Genomic DNA, 25,543 nt, shown 5'->3' with positions numbered 1-25,543 from the left:
CATCTAAATCAGGTTTTTCCAGAGTCACCACGTTGTAATATTCAGAACACCCAGTTTTCAACCAAAATTCACAAGACACAAAAGAACAAAAAAAGGATGGTCAATTCAAAGAAAGAAAGAAAGAAAAAAAAAAGCAGATATTGTTCCCATTGGGCTTAAGAGGAAAAGATTAATAAAATGGTGTCAACCATTTTAACTATGCTCCAGTGGAAAAGGAAACCATGACAAAGAAGTAAAACCAGGGGAAATTATTTCTGAGCAGAGAATATTGGTGGGCAGAGAAAAATAATATCAAGAAGCCAAATAGAAATTTTGGAGCTCAAAGCTATAACAGATTAAAAAAAAAATTGAGGCTTAACTGGAGACTTGAAGAAGTAGAATAATTGGTGAGTTTGAAGACAGGCCAGTTGAAATGATCTAGTTTGAGGAGCAGGAAACAAACCAAAACAAAGAAAAAGATGAAAGGTCTGTGGGATACAAATGCGCTGACATACATATAACTGGAGTTCCAAAAGAGAAGAGAGAAGGAAGCTTAAAGAACAAAAAGATAATGTGCTGAAAATGACCAAAGCTGGTGGAAGACATAAATGCCTGTCTCCATTCAGAAAACAACAAACTGCAGGGAATTCAAAGACATACACTGAGACTTATTGTGATCGTGGCTACAGTTGATTCTGTAGTAACTGCTTCTGCCATAAATGGCATTGTTGTCTTGACACACTCAGTGAACAGGGGTGGCTCCTATTTCAGCCCCTTAAAGGGCAGAGCCAGCTCAGAAACTTGTGATTATGTGGGAAACCCAGCCTTTGGAGCTGTCTGTATTTCTGTGCTGCCTCTCATCATCTCTGCGGTGTCTCTCCTTTTCTGCCCCCTCCCTTCTGACAGGGTCTTTCTGTGTATCCCTGACCAGCCTTAAACTTATGAGAAGATCAGACTGTCCCCAAACTTACCAGCGGTCCTCTCCCCTGCCTCTCGAGAGAGCTGTGATTAGGGGAGGGCTGCCGTACCCATCCACTAGCTCTGTGGTTAGGGCTGGTTGTCGATGTTCTCTGACCCCTCTGTCTTCTTATCCTTACACATACACACCTGATAGGCAGCTTGGTCTTCATGTGGATTCCCTAGTAAGGGGAGCAGGGGCTGTCTCTAACAAGCACTCTGTTGCATGCTTTTCAATCACTTCCTCCTGGTGGGGCTGCCTTGCCAGGCCACGGAGGAAGAGGATTCATGTGCACAGTCCAGGTGTGACTTGATGTGCTGGAGCAGGTTTGCTGGTGGAGGGGGAGGCTCCCCTTTTCTGAGGGGTAGGGGAAGAGAAGACGGGAGGAGAGTGGGCCAGGAGGAGAGGAGAAAGTGGGCTACGATTGGGATGTAAAGTAAATAATGAACGAATGAATGTACAGAACGACCAGGCAACTATCAGGACAGCACATTTTTGTGAGACTTGCACATGTGGCACACATGAAAGTAGCTAACAGGGTCAGCACCTAGCAGAGAGTCATATGAGGGAGTTTCTTCACACCATGTGCTCCTTAGCTTTTTGTTAACTTGACCCACACCAGGGCCATCTTGGAAGGGAAAACTTAAAACCAGAAAAATTCCTCCCCTAGATTGGCCTGATGTCTACAAATCAGTGGGACATTTTCTTGATTAAAGATTGATGTGGGCAGTGCGTCCCCAGGTAAATGGTCCTAGATGGTGTACGAAAGGAGTTAAAGGAAAATTTTATTTCTTATTACAGGATTATTGCTGAAAATAACTTTTGTTTCACATTGTACTATATACATAAGTTTTTTTTTCCATTTCTTAGTGGAAATTATCATCAAGGAAGAAATCAGCAGCTTAGACTGAAAAAAAATTAAGACAAAGGTAGAATCTGTCTTTGAAAACACACATACATTCACACACACACATAATTTCATTCATAGTTTTAAAAATAAAATTAGGTAACACTTTGTATTTTGTCATTCATTAAGGCTTATCTTTCAATTTAGCACATTAATTATTCTTGTTTAATGTATCATTTATTTGACTTGGGAAAAAAGAGTCATGTTCCCTGTAATTGGCTTCTCAGGCATAGTTTTCATATATTTTCATTCTTCAAAACCTGCTGGTCTGGGCACAGTGGGAATCTGCTAGTGGCCACAGGATTATCACTCATTTCTTTTTCTCCTTCAGTCATGTAAGTCACAAAAGTTCTTTGTAACCTGAGTAGGTTTGGCCAGAAATCAGCATGAAAGTAAAGAAGGATATTCCCTCCCCACCCTGAAACCCAGGAGGCTCATGGGAATCCTTTGGGAAGAAACACAAGTTCAGATTGCCTGTCAACATGTTAAACTGAGAATCAGTACTCCAGATTACAACTAGGATGGCCTAAGTATTTACAAAAAACAGAATTTGTGCCCTGAAAGATCCAGGCAAACGTTTGTGTCCTTCAAATGCACTACTGAGTGTCACAGGTTTGTGGTCAGAGGTGGTGGAGTTGCACACTGAGGACATAAAACCTTCATTCAGTTTAAACACACTGGCCTGGAATGAGCTTGGGAAGATGCTGTGGGGGCTTGAGATTTGCTTCCCCAGTTTCCTTTAAAAGAGGAGTTTGCTGATGAGAAAAACAAGCAGGATGTGGAGGGTAGCTGCCAGGGGGCTGCTGAGAGTGCTAATAGCCAGGTTTGTGGTCATGGCCGTAGTCTTGGCTGTGGTCATGGCTGTGGGCTTGGCTGTGGTCATGGTTGAGTTATTGGCTGTGGTCATGGCTGTGGGCTTGGCTGTGGTCATGGCTGTGGTCTTGGCTGTGGTCTGGATGGTCTCAGAAATTGTAGGTAGGGCTGGAGTCAGGATTGCACTTGTCACTAGAGGAGAAACAAACAAAGAAGCCAATTTTATCAGATCTTTGTATGGAGGTGGGTAGGCATTAGAGAAAGAGGTTAAAGGCTGGCAAGGTGATTCTACTGGTAAAAGCACTTGTCATTGAATTCAATTTCATGTAAAGAAGAGAACTGACCTCAAAATGTCCTCTGACCTTCACACAAAAGGTGCATGCATATGCATAGTAATAATAAAGTTTTTTTTTTTTAAGACAGTAAAGCCAGAGATCATGAGCAAACAGCAATCCACACTTCTCTAGTGCTGCAGGAAGGAAGCTGAAGGAAGCTAGAAGGGTCAGATTGCTAAGCAACAAAAATAAGTAAGTCTCTGTCCTTAGGGTCTATATGCTTCTTTGGTTTATTTTGCTTATTTATTTAAAAAAATGTGTACAGATATTTTGCCTGCATGTTTGTATGTGTATCACATATATGTAGTGCCCTCAAAGGCTGGAAGAGGGCATCAGATTCCCTGGGACTGGAGTTACAGATGGAGTTACCACATGGGTGCCGGGAATTGAACCTGGTCCTCTGGGAGAGCAACTATATGTTCTTAACTGCTGAGTTGAGCCACCTCTCCAGCCCCTGCATAGTCTGTTGAAATGAGGAGAAGGCCTACAAAATTTACAAAACATGAATTTGTCGTTGGTTGGGTAGTCTGCCCTCAAATATCTTCCTATTGTTAACTCTAATGTAAACATGATCCAAGGTAGTAAATATGTAAATATGATCCAATGCTAATTCCAAGTCCTAGCGAGAATTCAGTATCATGTAGAACCAAGAACAGTGATCTCTGCCTTAAATTTAGCTTAAGATGCCCTGTATAAATCCTTTACTTTATTTCTCTGGCTTGCAAGCCACAGGCAGTGTCTCATGTTGGTTCCGGCAGGATGCTGGTACTCAGTGATGGTTTCAGAGAAGCAAAGAAAGCCAGGCTTGCTCTCCTAGGGACTTGTGTGATGCCAGAAAACCTGGAGCTTGGAGCACAGACACTTCAAGGGTGTCTCACCTGAGCTGGTAGTAGGGCCTATAACCCCAGCAATGAGTAGAAAGGTATTTGGGGGGAAGGGAAGAGACAGGAGAATTGCTGGGGCTTGCTGGCCAACTGCGTAACTGAAAATAGGAAGGTCTAGGTTAGTGAGAGCCCCTATCTTGTCATAAGAAGGGAAGCCATTGATGAAGGCACAGGATGTCCTCCTTTGTCCTCCCAATGTGTGTGTGTGTGTGTGTGTGTGTTCGCACGCGTGTGCACACACACACACACACATACACACACTCACATGGTCACTTTCTTCCCCTTTAAGACTTGGTTATAAGAGGAAGAAGGAAATTGTCACAGGCCCAGGCATTCTGCTTGCCTGGAATAAGGCTCCCTGGCCGAGACAATGTCTTCTCTCTCTAGCTCTTCTCCAGGACAAGTGTCTCTCTGGCATTCCATGCAGCCAGAGAGCAGAGCACAGCCATGCTTTGCCCTCCCCTTTCATCCTTTTGTTTTGTTTGAGGCAGTCTTTCTCTGTGTGGCCTATGTTGGCCTTAAAGTTGGGATCTTCTGGCCTTACCCTCTTAACTGTCGGGAACATAGGTGCACACCACCACTTTTGGCCTGTCCCCTGATTTTTAAACTGTGTTTTCTTAGGATGGAGCTAATGATTAAAAATAAACATTCCCCCTCTATTAGCATTTCTGCAAGTGTTTTTCTAAAAAAAAAAAAAATGTCCTTGAAGAAGAAAATAACTTCACAGAGGGAAAACCATCAAGGAAACAATTAACACTGTCATACAATAGTTTAATTAGGCATACGCACTTTAAAATTTGCTGTTAGTAATAATTATTCTGCCTGTGCGTTTTGTAGTAAATGACCTACAGAAAAACTGGCAGTACATTGATATTTCTGCCTTCCAGTGCTCTGCGGCTCATGAGGAAGGCCTGGTATTTGGATATTGAGAGAGACTAATGGTTCCTCTCTCTCTCCACAAGCTGAAGAGTTGAACCCAAGGTTCACACATGCTCTTGGCTGAATCTTACAATAAGAACTGCCTCAAAGTGATCTCTCTAATTTTAACGTAAGCCTAAGAAAAGTAGAAAAAATGGTAAGATGTTGAATCCGAGTCCTCACTCTGCTGTGGATTTTCTCTGTGCTCTTAGGCGAGCTAACTCTCCTTTCTGAACTTCAGTTTTGAATGCTTTGGTGTCTTACAGGAAAATAGGAAAATGGGGAGTAGAGAGAAGGTTAAGGAGCCTGGGGATAACAATGCCTTTTGTATAAGTAGTAGCTTCCATCCTCCAACCCCTTCATAATTCTCTTAAAATTGACTAAAATTGGTTAAAATTGACTATGTGAAGTCCTTGTGTGAGGGGGCTTTCAGGTTCTGTGTGGAAACTGAGAATTATGTTGCTTTTCCATATCGATGCCTGTCTAGTACTTAACAGAAAAAGTCCCCATTGAAGCAGGGGCTTGGAGCCAAAGGTGACCATAGGGATTTCTGAAAAATTGCACAAATCTTAGAGAGGGCTTTTGTTTTCCATGTAGCATAAAATGGGGAAAATCTCACATAGGTTCCAGGAGTGTGGGAAACTCAATGGCTATCTGGGCAAAATAACTTTCCAGACTGCTTGAGTTTACTGTCAAATATACAATGATTTCGCAACAGAACTCACTTGTTTGTTCCAGACTCACAGATGACACTATTGCGGTGCGATTGATGACTCTGAAGACTCTGGAGAGCAAATCAGTAAGAGAAATGGTGAGGACCTTGTCCGTGCAGCCCACAAGCTACAACCTTTTGCCTTTCCGGATCACCCATCCTGTCAATCTGTTCTGAGCATACTTTTTATATTGCACAATAACCAGATCATTAAATATTGACCTACTTTGTATTGATGTGACTGACTCCTCCAAGGGTCTTAACTCCAAACTGCTCCCTAACGTCCCAGCCTCACCAGCTTCGTCATTAGAAACTCCCCACAGGCTGGTACCCGTTTTCAGCTCTTGTTCATTCTTTCCTGAAAAGCTTGCAATAACTTTCCTGGTCACATCTGTTCAGAAACTCAGTAGTCTCCTTTTGCTAACCTGGACAGATCTCTTGTCTTTTGTTATATTGAATTGCTATGAGCTTCTCTATCCACTGTAGGGTTGAATTCTGGAGGGCAGGTCCTGCAGGCATTTACTGTTCACTAAGTTACCCTCAGAGCTTGTTCTGAGGGTAACAATGGGTCCATTGTACTATTGGGCCCTCGTCTATACATCCAGCAAGTCACTAACGAAAGGACCCCATCTGTCTGGCAGTCACCGTGCTTGGTGTGAGCAGACAGCGGTGAACCCATGCCATGGCTTTTGTGCTCATGACATTTACAGTGTCTTGACAGGCAGATTTTTATGACTATCCGGATAATTAGCTAAGGAGTCAGTTACAGTTGTGATGCATGTGGTGAGGTAGAGAAAGGCTGGAGAGAGTGGAACGTTGCTCTTTCTGAATCTACGTGTTCAGGGAAAGCAGAGGGAGCATTTCACTCAGTACTCACATGTGCGCTGGTCGTGTTTCCCAGCCTCTCTGTAAATCCCATGGGCTGAGACCTTTGACATCCTGTTGTACCCTGCGTAGCATAGTGCCCTCCATGGTGGTGTTCCCTGTGTCCCCTCTCCTTGAATCAGTGTGGCTGATCAAGACCATGAGTGTATACATCATGAACAAGCAGAAAGACTAGTGTATCGTCGTGAGTGTACAAGCGAGGGTGCAAGCCACATTGTTGGCGGGCTGTAACTGTTTCTCCTGTAGGCTGTCGTTGCTGGGCCGCTGCAGACTGCACCTGTGGGTGCTCAGTGTGCTCAGCATCCTTATTCTAAGATCTGCCTGGTTGCTAAGCAACTGTTGCCATGGTAGGGTTGATAGTAGTAGCTCTCTTTGGATTCTGTTTTCATTTATCACACTATGGGCATAACAGTTCCTCCTCAAAAACTGATGAAGCCTGGCTAGGTCTAGAGTGTGGCAAGAGAGAAAAGAATGGGTTAACAGCATCGCCAGTTTCCACAGAGACAGGGATGCTGACGGTGGACACAGCCTGATTGCCAGGTTGCCCTTTCAGGAGCATAAGTTCTTCACAACACTTGGTTTCCAAAGTCAGTGTCATCAGGTCCTCAGAGTGAGAGACATTTGTTGTGAAAGCTTAATGCTAGCTATATGTGACCTTTTCTTAGAACCCCAGGGCTTCCATCTTTTATGACAGGAGGAAACTTTTATTATAATCTCAGTTGTCTTTTAGGTACACATTTCCCAAATGAGTGTCTGCTTTACAAATGATAATCCACTAGATTTGTATTATATAGATATATGTATATATATACATATATAGCATGTGTATTTATACATATATGTGTATATATACATGTATAGCATGTATGTATGTGTGTGTATATGAAAGTAGAAGGGGGACTAGTTGCAGGAAGGTAGGTAACTGAAGGAAAGGGAGACTAAGAAAAGGCAATGAAGTGAATAGGAGCAAAGTACAATGATATACATGATAAAATGTCATAATAAAATCTATTATTTTGTTTGCTAACAGAAACTTAAAAAAAAAAGAATTCTCTAGTTTAAACACAGAGAACTTGAGAGAAAAACAGTGCCCGGTCTTCCTAATTATGCAGAGCACTGGGCATTGCTTGGGTTCTCCACTCACACCCACAGTCTAGTTTAGTCCTAGATAAACGTGAAACTGTATCAACCTGTTATAAAAATTCAAAAGCCCAAAGTGATATGAGCTCTTACTGCAGGTCGACTGTAGTCAAATCCTCAGAATCTGGAACTTTCCACGTTGTCTGAATGGCTGAGTTGTTTGGGTGTGTCACATTGTAGAAGCTGGTGCCATTGCATCCCTCAGTTGCTCCAACCCAGGTACCCACTGTGTCATTGCTCTGGTTCACTGCTTTCAGGATCACGGCTCTGACTGAATTGTTCACAGGGATTGTCACTAGGAGGAAAAGATGAGGAAGCAGTTAACCTGAGCCAAGTGAAACCAAAATAAAGTGTGGGCAAAGGAAGTTACAAAGTATGGACAGCACGGTCCTGTTTCTGTAAGAGAAACTGAAGAAGAGGGCCTGGAAGAAAGTACAGAGCTACCAACTGGGAACTCAGTGGCCACATGCCTGCCATTGCAGCACTTGGAGGATAGTGAGTTCAGCACCCTCTTCATCTACAGAGAAGTTTAAAGCCAGCCTGGGCTATAGATGATTTTTAATAGTCGTCTCCAGAGTTGCTTTTTATTTCCCAAATACTCTACAGTGAAAGGTGGGTATGAGTCCGAGCATCCTCTGGCCCTGGTTTTGCTACAGGTGGACAGACCCTAAGGGTGAATAGGCTGACCTCTCCTCCCCCGAATGGGTTAGGAGGCCTCCTAGAAAGTGCTACAAGGGAATGCTGTTGCCAAGTAAAGTAAAGCCCTGCTTCTGACCCCAGAAGCACTGATCCTCTTGGCCTCAGTTGTTGAAGGTGGCGGGTAGGAGTAGGGCAGAGGTTGGACCAAGTATGATGCACTGAGGTCTGAGCCACAGGTTCCTAATTCAAAGACCAAATTACATCGTGGGGGTATTCTCTATTCAGATGAGGTCTGTGACCCAGCCTGCTTGTGCTTCCAGGGGACCTTGCTGACATTTTGTTAATTTCAACATGAGGACATTTTAGTCTCTCCATTTTTCTCCCTAGAAGAGCCCGCATGAGTAAATTTCTTAATATTGGGGCATGCCAGTTATCTGAAACTTCTTCCAAGGCTCCTTCCCAAAGCAAAGCAAGTGCATCAAGTAGCACAACGGTCAGACTGTCCGGATCTGTGTCCTGGCTCTCGTACTCAGGGGCAGAACAGGCCACTTCTGAGCCCTGGCGTCTTCTCCCTCAGTGACCACTGGGGACAGTTTGTGTGTTTTGAAACAGGACCTCTTCCTAAGCCGGACTCAAATGTGGCTGAGGATGACCTTGAACTCCCTCCGTCTTGTGTACAGACATTGCAGCGCCACGACTGATTTATGAAATGCAGAAAACTGAACCCAGAACTTCGTGTGTGCTAGGCAAGCACTCTACAAATTAGGCTACATCCCTGATGACCTGTACATATTTTTTTTCCCCAAGTTCCCACTTTGTGCTTGCCACAGCTCCAGGTCTGGGGGATGACATTATCCCTCATCTGGGTTGATGCTACATATCAGCAAAGGCTCCTGATAGGATCGAAGATGCTAACAGGTGCTTCATATCGCATAAATTGTGATCGTTAATACTAATTTAAGCACATTGTGTTTTATTGCCCTGGTTTGCTTTGCCAAGAGGGTCAGCTGAGCCAAAATCTTGTCTGTTCTGGCTCACTCAAGGGAGCCGACTTTTGTGGTAAGTTTTTGCATTGTTGCATGGCAGAGATGACGTGCAATACTGCCATTTAGATAGTCAGTCAGCAATCTTCTTCACTCTCCAACAGTGTTTTCTTGACTGTTCCTTTTCTGCCTTTTGCCTCTCACTGTGGGCTTAGCTTTCCTTCCTAAGCACTTGCAGTCTCTGGCTCTGTGGCTTCAGCCTCCCTCAAGATGCCTTGCAACATGTGGTGGTCAGACCAGACTTCCTCACATAACCTGTCAGGTGGGCTGTGTGCCCACACATCTAGAGAATCTAAACATTTCTGCTTTCACATTCCCATCTCTCCCGGAAGTGATCGGATCCAACACCCAGCCTCGCTCTGTCTGTATTTTACTCTAGGGACAGCAGCTGTTTCTCACCTGCCCCACCCCAACCTGTCCTGCAAACGCACCTGGTTACATCTGACCCGCACCTGCCCCTCGTGTTCACTCACATCTGGGTGTCTGTCTGGAGCTCTCCTTTGTTATCATTCATCCCATCCCCACTTCCACACCCAGATATTGTTCCCCTCCCTTCTCTGGTCTAACTTAGTCCTGTTTTCCCCCTCATATCTGAAACATTCACACCCCCTTCTATAGCATTAAATACTTAATTACATTTTATGGTTTCATCGGTCAGTATCCGGGCACTAAACAAGTGTTTTTGACTGATTCTAAAGCCCCGAATTGAGGCTGGGTGGGGTGTAGCTTGGTGGTAGATCACCTTGTCTAGTGGCTTCAAGGCCCTGGGTTCTGTCTCTAGCACTTAGAAATAAAAAACAGTCCTTTATCCAGTGGAGTCCAATGTCCTTAAAGCCTGAAAGTTCAGGAAGTGCTAAATTACATCCTTTTTTTTTTTTTTTTTTGTCCATAGAAATGAACAACGGGGCAGAGGCTGACTGAGCAACGTCTCAGGGTAAATATTATAGGCTTCCTTCTTTAACAGGTCCAGGAGGGTCTCTGAGATGCTGGCTAAGCTGTGGCCATCTCGGGTCTGCCAAGCCATTTATACATGGCTTACCAATGTTGACACAATGCTGAAATGGAAAAGATTTCAAGCCAAAACAAGGAAAGGTGGCTGACAGAAGGTCTCCAGAAGGCCCGAGTCCCGGCCATGGCGTGCTACAGAGGTATTTGGAAGGCCTTCTTCGTAACTGTAGGTGTGGAATCCAGCCCTTCTCACCCCCCACAGACAGAGGTTTTTTTGGCCCTCAGTTTAAAGTATGAGTCAGATTTACCTCCGAGCTCGGAACTCCAACAGGTTTTGGTTTGAAATGGAATCTGATAAAAGAGCAAAGCGTAGGCACTCAAGGAAGCTGAGTTCTTTTCTCTTTCCCCGAGGCTACGGGAGCTGCGGTTGCCCTCTTCCCCACTGTTCCTGTTTCCCCCTTCCTGCCTTCCTCCTTTCAGACCGGCTCCAGGTCTTCCTCTTATCTCCCTCTATTTCATGTCTCTTTCTCCCATTTCAGCAGCAGACCTGACACTCTCCTGCTGTGCAATCTTTCATTGGAGGTCTGAAATCGCTCTTGCAGTAATGGATTCATATACACACTAACCTAGTATTCGTCTTGAATTACAGACTTATCTTCCCTGCTTTGGTATGAAAAGACCACTTCTCAAGAGAGTGGGACATAGCCCTGTTACAGCAGGAGAGCCTGCGTAGTGACATCCCCAGGAAACAGTAGAGAGACAAGCAGGATGAGTGTGGGAAGGCAAGGCAGAGCAGTTCACCTGTGAGGCTGGGTCTGCAGACCGGGAGTACCGGCTGTTACCATGGTGGTCTCTGCAAAAAATTGCTTAGACTTTTAAGAGGGGAAGGGTGACGAAGGAGTTAGGAATGGTGGGCCTTTGCTATGCTCCTTAGGCTCACATATTAGTTCTGTTACATTCTGGTGACCTTGGGTAAAATTTTGACTTCTATGTGTCTTCCTTCTCCCCTGTAAAATGGAAGTTAATAATAGCATTTTCCCCTTAGAGCAATACCAGCACATAGTAAGTTGTGTTAACGTTATAATGTGGATTGACATTTACTTCTGCCATTTCCACAGCTCTGTGACTGGGAGCAAGTCACCCAGCATCTGTGTCTGTCTTCTCATCTTAGAAACGGGGAGTATCAACAGGTCTGCCTAGTGTCATGTTTTCATCTATGAAGCACCAAAAAAAAAAAAAAAAAATGCTGCTGCTGTTATAAAACTAGCTGTGGTGAGTGTGGGGGGAGGGCAGGCAGGTGAAAGGGCTCAGTGGGTAAAGGCAGTTGCCGTGAAAACCTGGTGACCTGAGTTCAATCAAGCCTCAGGACACACATGATAGGGGAGGAGAGAAACTCCACAAACTTATCTTCTGACCTCCACATGAGTGCCAGGACGTGTGCATGACTCTGTGTACACACATACACACATCACAAAAGAGCACACGCTATAATAATAAAAAAATTTTAAAAAATCAACTGAAGATGCTTTAAAAAATGAATAAAAAAATTTAGCTAGGTAGAAAGCATATTCTTTAACGTGTAGGTTTGTTGAATCCCCAAGGGGAAAGTTATGAAATACTTTCTAGATACTTCTAAGGAGAACATCAGGTTAGGATTGACCAACCAAGGTTCACAGAGCTTCTGCTACTTCCAGTCCGTGAGTTCCCAGTGAGTCATTTAACACCTCCGTGCCTCAGGCTGCTCACCATGAGGTGGGCTACTGAAGTTTTCCCTTAGCTCACACAGTTTTCAGCAGACACTAACTGCAAGTCATCCTTCCTGGTGTCCTGCGAGGGACAGTCATTTTGTCAACGGGATGTGATAGGATTGTAGGCTGCTGTGAAACCCCTCAAATAACACCATGCCCATTTAAAGCAGCCAGATCTTTGCCTAGGTGGGATCTGGCCGGGGTTAGTTCATTTAGGCACATGCGGTTTAACAGCACCTGTGATTTAGTCATGGGCAGGAAACTACAGAAATGGTCCTTCCAACCCACTCTTTCATAGATTAGCCACCCCTCTCCAGTTTCCATCTTGTTCACACACACACACACACACACACACACACACACGCATTGAGAGCAGCGATGGAGGGGTACATTCTGAGAGTCTGGTTAAGGTTCTGTGGAGAACAAAGGACAGCAGAATGAATGGCTTTCACTCACCTGTGTAGGTTGTGTACCCGTCAGCAATGTTAGCCTCAGTGATGTTGATACCCAAGGTGTCGGAGGAAAAGACTTTATCGAAGATCATGCAGGAGTCGTTATCACTTGCAGAGAAGGCGGGAGAAAAGTACAGGGCCAGACACACAAGCAGCCTAAGGTGTGGCAGCACGGATTGAAGCACAGCCATGGTCCTGGTCTGTCTGGTTGCTGGGCCTGGCGGTAGTAAGACTGGCGAGGAGTGAAGGCTCTCCTGTTTATATGCTCTGGGGCTGGGCTTCTGGGTGAGGTCATGCATGCAAATCGCCCTCCCTCCCTCCTGAAAATACTGCCTTCTGGAATTTGGCCCAAGACATCACCGGAATGAATCACCAACCTCCACTTTTTGTGTCACCAATGCTGCTTTACCAATTACAGTTTTGCCCAAGAAGACTGGCAAATTATCTCACATGTCCCTCATCTCAGCACCTGATAGCTGAAGAAGTGGAAAGGGCTGGCGAGAAGTGGTAACCGCCAGAAAGTGGAAGTCCACAGTTGAGTAATTTGCACGTAGGTGGTCTATTTGGAAGCCCTGCTTTAATCCACAGAGACTCTCTCTTTATCTCCTCCAGTTTCTACATCACCTCATGACTAGTCTAGACCTGGAATAACTGGATATTTATTTACTTATTTTTAAATTACATTTGTTGATTCTGTCTGGGGGTTGAAGTGACAGGGAGATAGATATATAGGCCACAGTATATGCATGCGTGCTTGTGTGTGTGTGTGTGTGTGTGTGTGTGTGTGTGTTTGTGGTGGGGGTCAGAGAACAACTTTCAGGAGTCATTTCTTTCCTTCCATAACATGGGTCATTAGGATTGAGCTCAAGCTGTTAGGTTTAGTGGCAGATGTCTTTTGTCACAGAGCCTTCACCATGACAGCTCTTCTTATTTCTTTTTAAGACAGAGGATCTCATGCATTCCAGGCTTGCCTCAAGTTCTCTGGACATGAGGATGACCTTGAACCTTTTAAAAACATATACTTATTTATTTATTTAATTTTTGAGCCAGATTCTCACTATGTAACCTTGGCTGTCCCGAAACAAGCCATGTAGACCAGGCTGCCCTCTAATTCCCAGAGATCTGCCTGCCTCTGCTTCCTGAGTGCTGGGATTAAAGGCGTGTACGACCATACCTGAGGTTTATTTTATTTTTAATTCCATGTTTGTGTGAGTGCACTTGCCCTGGAAGGCCAGAGCTGTCTGGTCTGCGGGAACTGGAGTTATAGGCAGTTCTGATGTTGGTTCTGAGTGGGAGTCCTCTGTAAGGGCAGCATGAGCTCCTAACCACTGGGCCATGGCTGCAGGCTAGGACTTTCAATTTCTGGTCCTTCTGCTTCAACGTCCCGAGTTTTGGGATTGCATGGGCGCACTGTCACAGCCAGTTGATACGGCACTGAGGGCTGGATCGAGGGCTTCCTGAAAGATAGGCAGGCACTCTGCCGACTGAGACACACCCCCAGCGCGTGTTATTTATTTGCTTATTTGGAAAGAAACGCTTTGGTCCACATTGTTTCTGAAACTTCCCTCCATGGTACCAGTGCACAGGGAAACTATTTTTAAAAGTTAGAAAATATTTTTTTCCTATTCCCACGCCTCCTAAAATTTTATAATTTACTCACTGAAGAGATGAGAGAGAAGAAGCAGGTTACTTCGTGGGTAGAAAAGAAATAAAAATACTATTGAGCCAAGACAATAGTTTCTAAATGTTTAGTTAATTAATTTGTATATGCTACCCCTGTGGTGTGTGTGTGTGTGTGTGTGTGTGTGTGTGTGTGTGTGTCTGTGTAGGACAGAGAAGAACTTGTGGGAATTGGCTCTTTCCTTCCTCCACATGGGTTCTTTACTTTCAGAAGTACTTACAGGACCTGAATCACAGGTAATAATTTCAAGCGTCCCTTCAAGGAAACATGAAGTCTTGGTTGAGGTTCTCTGGAAAATCTGTTCGACACTAGCAGTGAAAATATCAGCAATAACTGTCAAAATTTGCTTTTCAAAACCCTTTAGAAAAAATTAATTAATTAATTCACTTTATATCTCTATTGTAGGCCCCTCCCTCCTGTCCTCCCAGCCTTAACCTCCCTCTCTCTTAGCCCCCACCTCAAGTTTCATCAGGACTGAGTGCATCCTCTTCCTGTGTGGCCTGGCAAGGCAGCTCTTCCAGAGGGGGAATGATCAAAAAGCAGGCAACAGAGTCCATGTCAGAGATAACCCCTACTCCCCTTACTAGGAAACTCACATGAAGACCAAGCTGCCCATTTACTACATCTGTGTAGGGGGTCTAAGTCCAGTCCACGCATGGTCCTTGGTTGGTGTTTCAGTCTCCACAGCTCCCCCCTGGGCCTGGCTAGTTTGCTCTGTTGGTCATCTTGTGGATTAATCTGGAAATGAATTTAAGTAACCAGAGTGGTTGGATGTAGTTGAAAACAGTGATTGCAGTGGTGTTTTATCTTGTTTGGACCTACTCTCTAACCTCATTGCCATGGTGGCCACAGAAATTGACAAGTTACTATGGCAACTGTAGAGGCCAGAAAAGTAGTAACCGGTGGAAGAATCTAGGTTTGGGGTCTTCCAAAATAGTCACATCTCTGGTGAATTGTCTGTGTGACCTTTCTGGAATCTTCTTATAAAGTTTCATTCTTAGAACTTATGACTATTTTGATTGGATTAAGAACTTTCTCTGTGAACAGCCTTATTAGGGTGTTGGTCAAAGTGGGTTTTTAAAGCATTGTCTTGAGGCAGTGATTCCATTTGGGACCAAGAGAATGAATTAAAACAACATAAAACATATTCATAGAGAATTTCGAATGCTCCAGCAGATTCCTAGGAAGCTAGTTCCTGTGTGCACATGGTTCCACATGTGATTAGGAAAGGGCCAGGAAAACCCCTCTCACCTTTGATACATGTTGAGACTCTCACAAACAGGAAAACTCTAAGGTTAGAACCATAAACTGCCCAGCTGGCCACAGAAGACAAGCCCAGAACACAGAGGGAGGAGGAGTGCTCATTGAATCCTGGGACTATCTATTCATTAGTCCAACCAGTAAGTTAACTAAATGGGGACTCAGGGGTCATCATGCTAAGGAATTCAGATCCTATAAAATCAGTAAAAGAAACTCAGAAACCAATAACAGCAGCAGCAATAGGCAACACTGCAGGGAGGGGGAGGGAATCTAGTACTTAGAGTTGACACATCATGGTGTGTGAACGGTCAGCCTGCAGCAAAGAGTTACAAGATTGGGGCTAGGCGTGTAGCTCACAGACAGAGCATGCCTAACACACACAAGACCTTGAGTTTGATTCTCAGCACAGGGGAGAGAAGGACTACAATACATATTAACAACAACAACAAACTATGGCCCAGAAAGAAGGGAAAATTTATCAGTAAACAGAAACTGTACCTGAAGGAATCCAGTTGTTGAATTTACTAGATATAATATATTTATATTTATTATAAATTAGAAATATATTTAATATATTTAAAGAATTAGGAATTGTGTCTAAAGAGTTGAAGGAAGGTACATAAAATTAAGCCTGATCAAAATAAAGAGTAACAATAAAGAGACAGGGATGGTTTTAAAAACATAGAGAACCAAATACAAGTTCTGCAGTTAAAATTCCAACAGTAAATTAAATTGATTAATGACTTTTTGAGCTCACAGAAAGCCACCAGCCCCTGTGGTGGTTTGAATAGGAACGACTCCTATAGTCTGTATAGTATGTTTAAATGCTTGGTCATTAGGGAGTTGTGCTCCTTCATGGAAGGGGAAGGAATTAGGAGGTGTCTTGCTGGAGGAAGGGTGTCATTGGGGGAGTGGGCTTTGAGGTTTCAAATGCTAAAGCCAGGCCCGGTGCCTCTCTTTTCCTGCTGCCTGATGATCTAGATGTAGACCTCTCAGTTACTCTCCAGCACCTCTAGGCTGCTGTGCTTCCCACCATGAGGACAATGGACTAAACCTCGGAACCTGCAAGCCAGCTCCAATGAGATGCTTTCCTTTTTATGAGTTACCATGCTCATGGTGTCTCTTCACAGCAATAGGACACTGACTAAGACAATACCTAATAGTAAAAAAACCACTACTTTAAAAACTACTAAGATTGTCCAACAGATTTAAACTGGCTGCAGGAAGTGTGAGTAAACATTAAGATTGCTCACCTGAATGGAGTTAACAAGAGGAGTGCAAGGTTCATATACTGAAAACTGCAAGTACCCAGAATAGTTAAAATCATGTTGGAAAAACTAAACAAAGCAGTCTGAGTGATTTAAAAACTAACGACAGAGGTATGATGGGACAGGACGGTACTGGCCTTCGAACAGCCATGTAGATCGACAAGGCAGAAGTAATCCCCTGTGTTCATGAGCAGGTGACTTATTGAGTGTTTTCTGGTTCTTAGGCTTAGACCCAGGGGTTTGCACATACCAGGCAAGCGCTGTACCAACGAGACATATTGCCCAACCCTGACCAACTGATGGTATGACAAAGGGAATAAAACAGTGCAATGGGGGAGGAACAATATTTTCAACAGATGCTGTTAAAAACTGGATATCCATATTCGAAAGCATGAGGTTGGACCATATATAAACATTAACTCTTGTTGAACCAAGGATCTAAATATAAAACTATGAAAATGTGTAATCTTTCTGGCCTCTGTTGGGACAATAGCTCCTTAGGTGTGCTACCCAAGACAAAAGTAGGAAAAGAAAAAGAGAAAAAAAAAAGATAGATTGGACTTTATCAGAACTAAAATTTTTCTGTTTTTCAAAAGTCACTATAAAGGAAAGTGAAAGATAGCTCACATAATTGGAGAGGATATTATGAATCTTACATATCTGATAAGAATAATGTGTGTGACCAGAGTAACAGTGGCAGATGCCTTTAAATGAAGCACTCAGGAGGCAGAGGCAGGTGGATCACTGAGTTTGAAACTTGCCTGTTCTACAATGAGACTCTAGGACAGCCAGGGTAACCTTGTCTCAAAAAAAAAAATAGTGTGTGTGTGTGTATAGATGGGCAGAGAGTTTGAACACCCTCTCCAAAGCAATAGTGTGCTGACTATGCACGTAGAAGGGCACTCAGCAACATTAGTCATTAGAGAAATGTGAATTAGGATAACAGTGACACCATAGACACCACAATAATGAGAACAAACTTGGGGGTCACAGCCTGTGAGCCAGGTCAGGTCTGGCCACCTGCCCTCAATGAGCCAATTAAAAGAGCCAATTAAGCTGGGAACAGTGTGCATGCCTGTAATCCCAGCAGAGGCAGGTGGATCTCTGTCAGTTCGAGGCCAACCTGGCCTACAACTCGAGTCCAGGATAGCCAAGGCCACACAGAGAAACCCTGTCTGGAATAAACAAAAACAGAAAGAACAAAAACAACAAAACACAAAACAAACAAAAGAAAACAAAAACAGAAACAAAACAAAAACAAAAAGAAAGAAAGAAAAGAAAAAAATGAAAACCAGGAAAAGGAGATTTATTCAGTGTTGCCATATTGAGAGGAGAGACAAAGAGTGTCATTAATCCCTCAAGTCTGTGTTCTCACTGTGGTCACATAAGTAAGTGTCCCTTTCAGCTTGGTTCTTTTAATTGTCTTATTGCAGATGGGTGGCTGGACCTGGATTTTGGGCACAGATTATAACCCTAGATGGGTAACAATGACTCAGTCTTTGGTGTGGCATAGAGACCCTCCCTGGAACAAACACTTGTGTATTTCCAGCAGGAATAGAAAACGATGTGGCCGCCTATTGAAAATGCTCGGCATCTAATCAGTTAAACATAGAGTTGTTACTGTATGGCCCCCGAACTCCAATCCTGGGTATTTATCTCAAGGACTAAAAACCTTGAATCCCCATGAAAATATCTACATGAGTGTTTACAGAAACATTCCTCCCAATAACTCCAAATCCACTTTGAATAAATAAGCAAAATGTGGTGTTGTTTTTACAATGGACTGTCACTTAAAAGCAGGAATGAAGTGTCGCTTCACGCACTGCCAGCGGAGAAAATGCTGGGGTAGACTACACTTTGAAAGCGCCTGACAAAGAAGGCCATGTGCTGTGTGATTTCCCTTATGTGGATGTTTGGACTAGGCAGCCCCTCCGCGGACATGGGAAGCAGGAATCGGTTGCCAGGTCTGGTTGGCAGGCCTGGAGGAAGGGGGCAAGGGAAGGGAGTGTTAACTGCTGCTTCTTTGGAAGTGTGGGGAAGCTCTGGGAGTGGCGGTAATGACGCTGAAACCCTGAGGATGAACTAAAGACCCCCAGGGTGAATTTCATCTATACACGCCTTTATTTATACTGCGGGCTTCGTAGGTGAGCTGGGGTGGTGGGTTATGACAGGGCTTAGTGTCCAGTGTTGTACATAACACTGGCTTTTTCAAAACTATTTAAATTCTAGTCTCCATGTTTTTTGGGGGGAGGTGGTGGTGAGGTAAGGGCTAGAAATTAAACCCAAGGCCTCGGGCTTGCTAGGCCCGGGGGTCCTACCCCGAGCTACCCCTTCAGCTCAAATCTCTTTTTCTAAGAGTTGGGACCAAAGCACCAATTCTGGATATCTTTCTGAATATTAAGGAGAGCTGTATGTGAATTGTTTGAGGTGTCAGGTAGAATGTCAGAACAGTATTTTAAAAGTTTTAAATATGTTAATTTGCCTTTTATTCCCCCCCTTCCCTCCCTTCCTCCTTTCTTTCTTCTTTCTCCTTCCCTCTTCTTTCTGTAGAAAGTTCATCAGTTGCTGCACTTTCTCATTGGTCCCTCTGGGAAATACAGTTATCAGGGAATAGAAGGCACCTGTCCCTCCAAGGTCCAAGTTTAAAAGGAGAGTCCCTTAAATCCACCAGAAGAGGCCGACGCTAGAGGCAGGGATTGCTGGTCTGAGGAGCCCTGGGGTTTTGATCTTGTCTCCTAAGTATGTCAACAGTGTGGTCATGATGTGGCTGAGACCGAAGTCCTGAGAACCCCAGGCTTGAGCTCACCTGCCTGAGCCTTTTGAATGATTGCAAGAGGATGGTGTCTGGGTTTGCAGGCAAAGATGCAACAAGCGAGGCCCTTTCTGGGGTAGGGCTCCCCCGACCCCACCCCGCCCACCACGGCATGTCAGTGTGCTGGCCTCACTCTAGGAAGAAGGGCCAGAGGGCACAGGGCAGAGAGCCTCTACCTTCAAGTCCATAGGTGCTGACCTAACTGTGCCTTTGACGGTTGCCTTAGAGTGGTGTGTGTCACAGTCATGAGGGTAGCCTCTGTGCTTCCAGGCTAACAGTGATCAGCATTTTAGAAGATGCCCGCTAGCCTTCTTATTCCCACAGTTCGCCGTTAGGTGACACTTTAGGAACTTTAACCTCGTCTCCTCCTAAGAAAGAATTGTCGTGTTGCCCCTTCCAACCCGATTGAGGAAACAGCACAGTAAAACGGAAGAACTTGCCCCAATCGTAGAAGTATATGGATCCTGGCCAAATGTCTTTTCACTGGCCAGAGTTCCTAAATAGTGCCCCAGCACTATTTAGCTCTTCCACTGCACGGCTCCCGCATTCTGCAGCACCCTATGGTGTAGCTCCCGTACTGTATAGCTTCCATGCTATAGAGACCCTCTTCTGACAGCTCTCCTGGTTGGTTAGTTAGCATGTGTGAGCTCAGCTTAGCGTTTTCTATTCAGATCTAGCCAAAATACAGCATATTTTAACTTGCCGTGTGTATGCTTTCTAGTACATCTGAGACTCTTGCCTAACCTACTCATTGTTTGTGGGCCTTAAAGCCTACTGTTACAGCAGTCAGTTGTTATGTCTTTGCTCAAGCGTTTCTCTGATCACGCCGCTGTCCTCATTTTATGTACTTGTGCTTTTAAGTGCACAGCGTGATGTACACGATAATATACTTTGATGGCTGGGCTTGTGTCATTTGTCCTTACTTTGGTGTTTGGCTGCTCAAGCCCATGGTGCCTAAGGGGACACTATAGTCAGCTGTCAAATTACCAGGCTGGCCACAGCCCCCAGAGACAGCCTGGGAAACCCCTCACTTGTCTTTGTAGAATGATAGAAGCAAGAACAAAGTGGTAAGATAAGAAAAGAAAGAAAGAAAGAAAGAAAGAAAGAAAGAAAGAAAGAAAGAAAGAAAGAAAGAAAACCAAATGTATGCGTTTATTTGAAAACTTTTGACTGCCTTTTTTATTCTGGTTTATTTCCCACCCCGTCTCTCTCATCTGTATTTACCTTTTAGAGCAGAATGTGACTTGGTCAGGACATTTCCATTTATAAGTCTGGTTCGGCTACTTCCCATTCAGTTTTACAGGTCATAGGGAAGTTAGAGTTTTGTTCCTCAATATTTTACTGTGGAAAAGAAGCTGTGGGGAATCCCTCCCACCAGCTTGTTTCAGTTTAACTTATTCCTAAAGTACTAATCCATGCTAACCTAACCACAAGAGGTGGAAGATTTAGCAAGTAGATCCTACAGGATGAAACTCAAGCCATTTTAACTTTTGTTGTTGTTGTTCTAAAAATTAAGACATATCTAAGAACACGGTGACAAAAGATTTGATCTACCAAGAAGTCCATGACTCCGAAAACATGTTAGACCACAAGGTAAATAAGGCCTTATGCTAAATTTTACAATAAAGGGTCTGGAAATCACACGGTGGCTCAAAACTATCTGTAAAGCCAGTTCAGGAGGTCTGACACCTTCTGACCTCCACAGGCACCAGGCACACGTGGTGTACAGACATGCACACAGGCCCAAATGCTTACACAACAAAATAAGACTATTAAAAACAGTTTCACAACAAAGGAGGGGTTGAGGGAGGTGAGTGAATATGGTCAAAATATATTGTATATAATTCTAAAAAAAATTAGCTAAAGATATTTTAAAAATAAATAAACCAATGCAAAACTGGAAAAAGTGTTACTAGCTTTGCTTTATAGCCCGAGGCTGGGGGCATTGGTTGAGAGTAGAAAGAAAGCCTATCTGCTTGTTAAGTATCATGCCTTAGAGAACCTTAGAATGCTAGCACAAAACAGAACAAAGCGTCCTGGGAAATGTCTCCTCAGAGGGGATGAAGGTAAGCATTGAACAAGTGAATAAGTGTTTTTCCTAGAGAATTTTAGTCTCGTTCTACACGTATGATGTGTTGCTGTCTCCTTCAACGGCTGCCGCTCTTCAGTCATCCACAGTGAGGCTGTCCTTCTCAGTCTGAGAGCAGGTCTGAGCATCCCATGGGCCCTGGCAGCAGGGGTCTGGGGATCTTCCACACTGAAGCCAGTGGACAAGAATGCAGTTCCAGACAGCAAGAGATGAGACCCTTCACAGACTTGTCCTTGTCAGCCTCTGCTGAGGGTCTCTCTGCTTCCTGGTCACCCTTCGTTGCAGTCCATCCACATGTGTTTGTGACAATAGAGCATGGGAATGTCACCAATTGGTTTGGCGTGATCTCTGCTCCCACCTCCCCCACCCATGAGGTCTTCCATGGTTTTCTCACTTTGTCTTTTTATCTTCCTTTTTCTCTTTCTCTTCTTCCTTGTCTGGGAGTCCCAACCCTCTTGGGTGACTGACTCTAAGGTCTTCCCTTTAAACTTCTTCAGCTTGAGCACACTGCTTGTTAATGAGCTCAGTCGTACAGATCACTTGCAGAGGCCAATTAGCCTTGTGATAGAAGAGACATGCTTTTGGTTTGCCTTCATTTTGCTGCTTCTCACTGTCAGAATAAGGCATGTAGTCAGAGACAGGATCACAGCTCTGAAACCTTCTTCTGACTTTAGGAGTCTCCATTAATTCCAGGGTTTTTAGAAGATTCAGTGAACATTTATTTTTTCTATCAAAATCTTTCTGACAACTTTCAAAATTTTTGCTGCTTTTTCTGTTTTTGGTTTTTTTTTTTTAACATTTCATTGGAATTCTTTAGTGACAACTCCTTGGAACCCACCACTCCTCTAATGAAATTCATTCTTGGGGATTGGCTCTTCATGGTTACCCATGATGAGAACTCTGTAGAAAAAACTTTTTTGTTTGTTTTTTTGTGGTTTTGTCCCTTCTCCTTCTGTTTTCAAATATATCAAAAGGATCACATCTTGAAACATAAAAGGAACTTGGGATTCCAACTGTCCTTCAACAGAAAAAAACCTCCATCTCCAAAGGCTCTTCCCAACTGTGGGCCAGATTCTTACATCATCCACCGTACTTAGTGCCATCAGCATTTCTGGTCTAAATAGGTTTTGTTTTCTTGAGTTCCTCTTCATCAGTGTACTTTTCCTTAATCAGATATTTTTTTCTTGTCACTTTTCATTCTCTCTCCTTCCTCTCTTTCTTCATTTCTCCTCCTCCTTCTTCAGAACTAACACCATTTCATGTTTAAATCAGACGACCTCTCCCAACCATCTCTCCTTCCCCTCCTCTATTCTCTTCTCCTTACCCCTCTTCTTTTTTGGGGGAGGGGTGTTTCAAGCAGAGTTTCTCTGTATAGCCATGGCTGTCCTGGACCTCATTTTGTAGACCAGGCTGGCCTCGAACTCACAGAGGTCCACCTGCCTCTCTGCCTCTGGAGTGCTGGGATTAAAGGCCTGTGCCACCACCACTCCCTCCTCTTCCTTTTCTTTAACCTCATCAGCTAAGAACCTGAGAATGTTTCTTTGCAACCTCCCTGATTTGTCTATCCTGTCAGCATTCCATCTGGTCGTCTCTCAGGTACAGGGTAACTTTTGTTCCAAGACCCATAGAGTCTCATGTGCTAGTCCTCGGTCCTTGCTGTGACTGGTCCCCTGCTGAGGATTCCCAGGCATGTTACCCATCATCCTCTTTGGTGATCATAGCCATTTTCCCAGCAAACAAATACAGAGAATAAAAACCATCGCCTAACAGGCCAATTGTAGAGATGTTCACACTAGCTGCAAAGTCTCCTTGATGGCTTTGGTTCCAGGGTGAGCAGCAGTGCTGAGATTATTAACCAAATTGGCTTTGGACACTCCAGTTCTACTGTGGTGATGGTTTGACCTTGGTCACTGGGAGTGAGCTCAGTGTGTGACTCCTTCCCAGAGTGTAGGTACTGGGATCTGCCAGGCTTTCATATCTGATTTTATCCAGAATGTCTGACGAATTTGAAATGAGTTCCCACAGAAAGATCTCTTTGAGTAGAAAGTATTGATGATCAGTAACATTAACAACAATTTCTGCTCAAAAGGCAAAAGTCTCAATCTCTTTGTCCTCGTTAGTTGGTCTTGGGTCTGGGTTTCCTCAGACATCTTGGTTGAGTGACTGCACAGGTTCTTCTGTGTTGCAACACTAGAAGTGGTAAGGAACTCTGAGGTTGCCCACCCAGATACATATTCACATACAGGATAAACAAATAAAAGCAGTAAAAGAATTTTAAATGTCTCTAGGCTTGGTGGTGCACGCCTGTAATCCCAGCACTCTAGAAGGCAAAGGCAGGTAGATCACTGTGAGTTCATGACCAGCCTGGTCTACAAAGAGCATACAGGACAGCCAACGCTACACAGAGAAACCCTGTCTCAAAAACAAAACAAAACAAAACAACACCAAATAATAAACAAACAAACAAATAAAGTTAAAAAATTTTAAAAGTTTATCTTTTAAAAATATGAACTATGCAGGTCTTAGGAATCAAACTCCAGGCGTCATATTTAGTGTCAGCCAGCTTTACCTGCTTGGCCATCTTGCTTGCCCTAGTTTTTCAATTTGTTTATTTTTGAGATTATTTATAACACTTCCCCCTTCCCTCTCCTTCCCCCAAACCCTCCTGTATACACCTCCCCTCTCTCCTTCAAATTCATGGCCTCATTTTTTATCAGTTGTCATTGCAGGGCAACATGTATTTGTATATGTATATATGTTCCTAAATATCACTTGTTAAGTTTTTAATTTTTTATTTTTTTTACCTGTTAAGTTTTTGAATGGATGTTTTCAGGGTTGACCATTTGCCTCTTCACCTCAGTTTTTTGATATTTTTGTCTAAATATCCCTTTTAAATGAAATCATATATATTTCAGATATTTTTCTCTTATTTCAACTGTTTATTTTTAAATGTCCTTATTTGAAAAAATTAAAAAAATGGTGCTGTATCTAGGCTTCTGATATCCACAGTCCAGAAACCAGGAGCCTAAAAGTTTGCCTTGTGAGGTAGGTATTCAGGTGCCTTCTGTTGCTGTGGCAAAGGCATGGGTGGGTGTTTAAGGAGGACCTGGAAGGCTGTGTCTCCAGAAGGGTATTATTCACTGTCTGATCGACTTCCCAAGGTTAGGCCCCACGGCCTCCCTGAAAGAAGAAGTTGATTTCATTCATTTTAAGGCAGACGCTGAAGTGTTGAGGACACTGGTGGGCTGGTGAGAGTGGGTTGGCGGGAGAGGAAGTGAAATAAGACAAGAGAAGTCAGGGCTCTGTGTCTCCCATGCTAAACAGAAGAGGAAGGAGGAGAGGGGTCACCCACAGAGGAGGAGGAGTTAGGATGGGGGTGAGTGCTTGGACACTCCAAGGTGGGTTTGTATGTGGTCTCCTCCCTGGGAGGCAAAAGTGTAAGAGCAGCCCATTGCAGCATCTTACAGAGAGCTAAGCAAACCATACCAGGGACTGAAAACGCAAGGGTCCTCTTGATTCCTATCCAACTATGCTTAGAAATGGCTCTGAAAGGTGTAGTGTTTTATCAAGAAACTCCAGAGTGTTGTCCCCACAGTTTAAGCAGAAGGCTCCATAGTGAGAAAATACACAGGAGATTGATCCGTGCAGTGTTTGTTGGAACTCTCAGGTTGAGCTGTGAGTTAGCAGGGTACTGACAAAGTTGTGATGGAGACTCCTCTCCAGGCATAAAATCCAGGCATAAAATCAAGTAGATGTCTCAGGGGCTTTCCTCATTCCAGTTCTTGGAAAGTATATTGGTTTTCTAATACCCTAGTCTATCCAGGTAGTTGTCCTGGTTACATTTATGTCAGCTTGACACAAACTGGAGCCATTTGGGAGGAGAGACTCTCACCTGAGAAAATGCTTCCATAATATTGGCTTATAGGCAAGTCTGTCTGGCATTTTCTTGATTAACAAAGGATTGATGTGGTCCTGTCCACTGTGAGTGGTCCCACCTCTAGGCAGATGGGCCCGAGTTTTATAAGAAAGCAGACTGAGCCAGTCTTGAGAGCAAGCCAGTAAGCAGCATTTC

At 43.9% G+C, this 25,543-nt stretch overlaps 1 protein-coding gene and 1 pseudogene across 1 annotated transcript; both read right to left on the bottom strand.

Annotated features, from left to right (window-relative positions):
* Nucleotides 1-1,832: 1,832 nt before the first annotated feature.
* Plet1 (placenta expressed transcript 1) lies at nt 1,833-12,569 on the bottom strand. The gene is made up of 4 exons (XM_055622257.1): nt 12,366-12,569; nt 7,625-7,826; nt 5,520-5,578; nt 1,833-2,849 (listed from the first exon to the last, which is right to left on the bottom strand). Exons 1-4 carry the CDS (start codon nt 12,550-12,552, stop codon nt 2,584-2,586), a joined length of 714 nt encoding a protein of 237 aa, XP_055478232.1. The 5' UTR covers nt 12,553-12,569; the 3' UTR covers nt 1,833-2,583.
* Nucleotides 12,570-22,986: 10,417 nt separating this feature from the next.
* LOC129687591 (heat shock protein HSP 90-alpha A2-like) lies at nt 22,987-23,621 on the bottom strand (annotated as a pseudogene).
* Between the last annotated feature and the right edge of the window lie 1,922 nt (nt 23,622-25,543).

The sequence above is a fragment of the Psammomys obesus genome, unplaced genomic scaffold (genome assembly GCF_907164565.1).
Source record: "Psammomys obesus unplaced genomic scaffold, mPsaObe1.curated_primary_1811, whole genome shotgun sequence".
Classification (NCBI taxonomy): domain Eukaryota; kingdom Metazoa; phylum Chordata; class Mammalia; order Rodentia; family Muridae; genus Psammomys; species Psammomys obesus.
This window is presented reverse-complemented; position numbering and strand designations above follow the sequence as displayed.